At 44.1% G+C, this 6,071-nt stretch overlaps 1 protein-coding gene across 1 annotated transcript; it reads right to left on the minus strand.

Annotated features, from left to right (window-relative positions):
• Positions 1 to 511: 511 nt before the first annotated feature.
• Positions 512 to 4,346, minus strand: LOC103813169 (C-C chemokine receptor type 8-like). The gene is made up of 2 exons (XM_009086386.4): positions 4,189 to 4,346; positions 512 to 1,994 (listed from the first exon to the last, which is right to left on the minus strand). Exon 2 carries the CDS (start codon positions 1,983 to 1,985, stop codon positions 930 to 932), a length of 1,056 nt encoding a protein of 351 aa, XP_009084634.3. The 5' UTR covers positions 1,986 to 1,994; positions 4,189 to 4,346; the 3' UTR covers positions 512 to 929.
• Positions 4,347 to 6,071: the final 1,725 nt, after the last annotated feature.

Genomic DNA, 6,071 nt, shown 5'->3' on the forward strand with positions numbered 1-6,071 from the left:
GTATCCTTATCCTAATCAAGGCTTGTGAGTCATCAGGCAGACTATCAAGAACCAAGACAAAAAAGATTTGGCTAAAGTTTATTAAAAGAAAACATTTTTTAAATGGCAGAAAATGAAGATATTTGGAAAAAGAGAAGGAGCCTGCTTTGCTACAAGTCATTTTGTGATGGTTACATTTAGCAGCGAGTGCTGGAGGCTCAGAGTTGGAGTTCCCACAGCTCCAGAGGTGATGCAGAGCCCACACCTCCTCTGAGGACAATGTTTTCAAGTGCAGGAACTTCCACCAATGACCAGTCTAGGGGCCACCTGGAGCCATTGTTTCGCTATTTTTGGAGGCATCACTACCAAAGGCTGCTCTGGGTGACAGCAATTCCAAGGATCCCAGGGCTGTGCCACGGGACCATCCCACACAAGCAGGATGCTGAAGTGAGGGGGTTTTTCATCTGGGATCTGAGGCAAAAGGGAAACTGTGACAGTGTCTGAGGTGATTCCCTCTTTGCCATGTGAGGCAATCCCATGCCTGTCCACTTCCCACTTTCCAGAGGGGTGTCACGCACTTTTCTCAGGGATGTAGGGATTCAGCTTCCACAAGGCACAGACACACTTGGGGGTGAGGCAGAAGCGATGCTTTTTTAGAGGAGAAAGTAGATACTAGAGGAAGCATCCTGCTTGCTGAAGTGTACTAAAGGAGCTCTAAAACTTAATTAAAAATTATCCCGTGGCAATGTATGGTCACCATTTCACAAAAGCACTGGTTCTCTTGGGAAATCAGTGTCACCAGATCTTGCATGGCAGGTCACAGCGTATCCCAGCACCAGGCATAGGCATACTGCATCTCCCAGGGGATGCTGCACACATGGCACAGCCTCCAGGACCGCAGCAGAGCTTCGGCCAGCCCCTCGCACCAGCAGAACGTGGTTCAGGTGTGCTCACAGGACCCCTGCGCTGTCAGACCAGCCAGAGAGCTGGGTGGGTGCAGAAAAGGACTGTCCAGCCCCGGCACCTCCGGCAGGGCTGGAGAGGACACGACCGCAGGACTGGAGGAGTCCTTTGAGATGGGCCTTGAAGGTGACGCCCGCGAAGGCGTAGATGATGGGGTTCAGGCAGCAGTGGATGAAGGAGATGGTCTCTGTCAGCTGCAGGGCCAGCGCTATCTGGGAGCTCGCCTTGCAGTCATTGATGACGTGCAGGCTCTGCAGAGAGTCCAGGAGCAGCGCGATGTTGAAAGGAGTCCAGAAAAGGAAGAAGACGATGACGATGATGAAGATCATCTTGATCGCCTTGACCTTGTTCTGGTTTTTGCATTTTTGCAGGTTTTTTAGTATCTGAGTGTAGCAGCAAACGAGGATGCTAAAGGGAATCAGGAGGCCCAAGATATTGGCTGCAAACTGAGAAGCAACCTTCCAGGTATTGTCACCTGGGGGGTACGTGGGGACACACTGCAAAGCCTGCTCGACCTCCAGCTCCTGGCTGAACATGATGTTGGGTACAGAAGCCAAGCCAGCCACCAGCCACAGGATCAAGCTGATAATTATGCCACAAGTGGCTGTCCGTACCCTCATGGCATAGACAGCATGGACAATTGCTATGTACCTGTCTACGCTCATGAGGGTTATAAAGAAAATACTGCTATAAAAACCTGTGTAGTAAATGCCAGCCATTATCTTACACATGGCATTGCCAAAAACCCACTGGTCTGAAGCGTAGTGGGCTTGGAAAGGGAGGGGCAAAACGAAGAGGAGATCAGAGGCTGCGAGGTTCAGCAGGCAGATGTCAGTCATTGTTGTCAGCCTTTTCCTGGTCAGGAGGACCCAGAGGACCAAGGAGTTTCCCAGGAGGCAGAAGACAAACACAAGGCAGTAAAGAATTGGCAGAAAGAGGGATTTAAACCTGCGAAAGTTGTTTCCTTCGTTACACGGAGCAGTGTCTTCATCATATCCATAGTCATATTCTGTTGTGCCAACGAATTGGCTGGTGGGATTCATCTCAGATACCTGTGCAGGAAAGGGAAAGGATTAGAAATGTCTGGCTGTCCTGGCACAGCCCTCCCACGGTGGCTTCTGCTTCCATGTGGGCTGTGTTGAGCCTGTGGGTCAGCCTCCAGGCAGAGGGGGACTACAAAAGGCAGTTTTGGTCTCATGGGCTGGATGAGAACAGCTGTGCCACCCAAAGGGCTGCCTTGCAGCCTGCTGATTGCTCCTACACATTTGTGTGAGCTCTGGGATGCTCTCTGTTTTCCTGAAACTGCTTTAGTGCCAGGGAACCAGCCCCTCATCACTACAATGACAGGCAAAAATTCAGGTCTATGAATAGTCATAATGATAAAAGAAACCCCAAACCCTGCATCTGATCTAAGGACCTCAGTTTGCTTGTGCTTCCTGGGCTAGGGAAGCTTTTTGCCTGTAGCATAAAGACCCTCATGAAAGTGTTTTGCCTGATGAAGCTGTCACCAAGCAGCATAACCTTTTTTTTGGCAGAGCTTATCGGGGCTAGGTACTGGCACAGAGTGCAGAGACATGCAAGCTGCTTTTCCATGGGTGGGTCCAGGATTGCATACAAAAAGCTCTGCAGCAACAAGGAGTTCACAGGGCTACAAAGCAACACTTGCAGTGCCAAGCTCTGAGCTGCCACCAACCTCCAGGGCAGCTGGTGAGCTTGGCTGTGCCTTTTGCCACAACACAGCAGCTTAGTGCTCCTGCCTGTTGTGTCCAACTTCAGTTTTGTAGCATAGAGAAGACCAAAACAGTAGCAGGAGTGGCTCCTCCCCCTCATTTCTGAAGAATTGCAATGAAGGCAGCCTCAAAATAGTAAAATAATCTGACATGCTCTCCAAAAGTGAGTCAGTGCTTTAGCCAACTTTTTTATTGTTTCAGATGTCAGTTCATGACCCCTATAAAAGCAGATCGGGTTTCCAGACTTGAGTGTTCATGTTTTAAGTGATGATTCTTTCAAAAGAGTTTGGTTTTTCACTGCTGAGATATTTGAAAGCTTAGGCTGTGCTGCACCTCTGTTGCACCTGCTTACAGGCTGACCACATCTTGAAAGAGGTTCAAAGACAGAGTTTCCTGGAAGGAAGAATAATTTGCAATAATCATTGCTGCTAAGATGAAACAATAGCATGAATGGAAGTGATAATTCTATAGAAGTAGATGATGTGCTCTCCTGAATTAAAGATTGCTGCCTGGAGATACAAAAAGAGAGAGAACAGCGAAAAATTTTTGTACTGATAGGAAGGAAAAACAATTCACCCCTTCTTGCCTGGCTGTGCCACCTGTGGGGGGAACAGAACGATCTGTACATACAGCCCAGAGGAGTGCCAGTGTCCATCCTCTGCTCCAGGTATGGATGCTGCTCATGCCTCACTGACCTGCCTCAGCTTTCCTTGGGGCACCAGAACTGTTTCAATTGTTAAGTGCAATGCAGAGAAAACTGTTACAAGCAGAGCGTTCAACCCCACAGAATTCCTTGTTCAGAAATAACAAATAATGAGAGAAAAGCTGGGCTGCAACTGCAATTACACATGCACAGTGTAATTCTCACTATATTGAGCTCTTAGCTGTAGCTAAGACATCTGCATTATTAATTTTAGCTTTGTATAAGGCATAAATCTTCAAATATTTAGTTGCTGAGTGACTAGATAATGTGACTCTTCTTGCAGCGACAGATAAAGGTAGAAAATATTTCCTGCTGATGCTTTTGATGTGTGAAACTCATACACCGTGACTGAGTGATGCAGCACTGGCTCTCTCTTCTTAATTGTCTGTCAAGGACCTCTTAAAAGCAGTTCATAGATTCAACAACCAAGACTAAAAAACAGTCAAAAAATAACCAATACTGTGTTATAGATATATGCATCAATAAACACGTAGACAGATATATAGAGATACACAAATCTAGATTTGTAGCTAAAAAACATCTGCTCCCAGCAAAATTCAAGTGTTTTTCCTCGGCTGAACAGAGACCAGAGATGCTCTACTTCAGACCACCTTCACAACATTAATACCTTTAACAGCTCCCAACCAGGCCACAGCATTTTCCATTCCCCCCCCCCCGCCCCCCATCACTCAGCAGAACAGTCCAACTGGAAAAGCAGTTTTATGGAAGGTACCGAGGGAGAGGTGGCTGCTGCAGGTCCCTGGTTGCCACAAGCAGCCCGGTAATAGCACAGAGAATATGGATGGACTTTACCTCTGACAGCAGGAGGATTCTGCTCTCTCAGATGGCCCTGGCCCCCTTCTCCTTGTGCCCTGCTGCTTGGGCTCAGGGCTTTCCAGGAGGTTTACTTGGCTTTCACTTCACTTGCACAGTGGGCTGAGATTCTGTGATATGTGGCTGTCGAATGGGCAGCTGCCAGACACAGGATAGGCTTGGGGGCAAATAGAAGATTTTGTATCTGTGGTAAACAGGAAAAGAGTGAGGGGGGTATCAGGCACCTTCTGCGAAACAAAGATCAAATACCTCTCTTCTTTAACACGGTAATGGGTGGCACTCCTTTGAACGTGTTTGCTGAACCCTCTTTCTTCACAGCCTCACCTGAATTAAGTGAAAAATTTAAAAGTTCACATGTCTCCATCACAGGAGACACCCTAATAAATTTGCAGCTTTTTACAGAAGCTGATATTTAATTATAATAGTTTTAGTTAGCATTATTTTAGTTTTTCATTTTCTTCAGCTAGTAACTACTTGTATCCTTCAATCTGTTTAAATCCCTCCCCATTAAAATCTCATCAGTATTTTGAGCAAAAAGAAGAACTCAAAGCTACTGATACCACTTAGCCATAATTTTTTAATCAGTTCTTATTTAGTGGGGGTATTTCAGTTTCTTTGCTTGGGTTTTTTCAAGTTTATTTTAGTTACTTGAGGATGGAAAAGGACAAAATATTGAAACAAAGACAGGTTTGATATTTTGTATTTTATTCAATTGCTTTAAATTACTTATGTTTAGTGGAACACTAAATCTGTACATTGTGGTGCTTTATAGGTCAGACAAAATGATGCTCTTTTAATCCATTAATCTCAACAGGCACAATTTTCCTGACTTTTAAGAACACAGGGAATACCAGAGGTTCACTCAAGGGGTCCCAAACCAGTGTGTGGCAGATCCAAAACACGACTTTTACTGAAGCTATTCACATGTTCTTTGGTTGCAGTTCCAGCCCAAAGTACCTTTACAGGTCAGTGATTGTTGTTGCACGAGTTAGTAGTGAAGGAGTCTCGAAGAGAAAAAAAGGTAAATACTGCAGGCAGAAAGAAAAAGAAAAGTGAGAAAACAGGCTGGAGGATAAAAAGGAATAAAAACAAGTTGGAGGATAAAAAGGAGGATAAAAAGAAAACTGAGAAAACAGGCTGGAGGATAAAAAGAGTAAGGTAATGAAGGATCTGGCACTAGTTGGTAGCACAGTCAGAGAACAACTGTCCCACAAAGTATTCAAAATATTAACAGTGACCAGGGCATCATCCTGCCTCCAAGTACCCAGCTGGTCTTATCACACAAGAGATACCAGCTCCCCTTTTTCTGTTTATATTTTTTTCAGGACTAATATTTGAAAATTGTTGCAACAGAGCTTTATTTTATTGCATTCTCTAGATATTAATTATATGTTTAATAATATGTCAATACTATGTCCTGGTGTTACAGACACACAGTATGACATAATGTAGCTTTATTCTATTTAGGTTTATTTACATTTGTTTATAAATCAAGAAAGTCAGCTTTCATTATTTTTTAAGAACAAAACATTAATAAATTTAAGATGCCTCCTCTTCCATCATATGCTTTTTTGCAATAGTTTGGTTGATAAATTACATATAATACATATAAAAAATAAAATAGTTTGACATGAAAGCAATAAAGGAATAAAACATTTCTGCATTTTAAAACATTAGGACACATTTTAAAATTGAAAACATCTTCTATTTTTTCTTGAGTCATTTTCTGCAGCACAAATTATGATCTTGCATAAAGATTTCAGTTCATTCAAAGTGCATATTTTTCACTGGGAAATCTCCCAGCTGTGTACTTTTACCAGCCACAATTCTGCACAGTCAGGCAAAGAGAGGCATGAAGCTGG

This window comes from Serinus canaria, chromosome 2, assembly GCF_022539315.1.
Source record: "Serinus canaria isolate serCan28SL12 chromosome 2, serCan2020, whole genome shotgun sequence".
NCBI lineage: Eukaryota > Metazoa > Chordata > Aves > Passeriformes > Fringillidae > Serinus > Serinus canaria.

Bases quoted from the DNA above. Each gene is read 5' to 3' on its own strand.
- LOC103813169 (XM_009086386.4), bottom strand. From the start codon at position 1,985: ATGAATCCCACCAGCCAATTCGTTGGCACAACAGAATATGACTATGGA.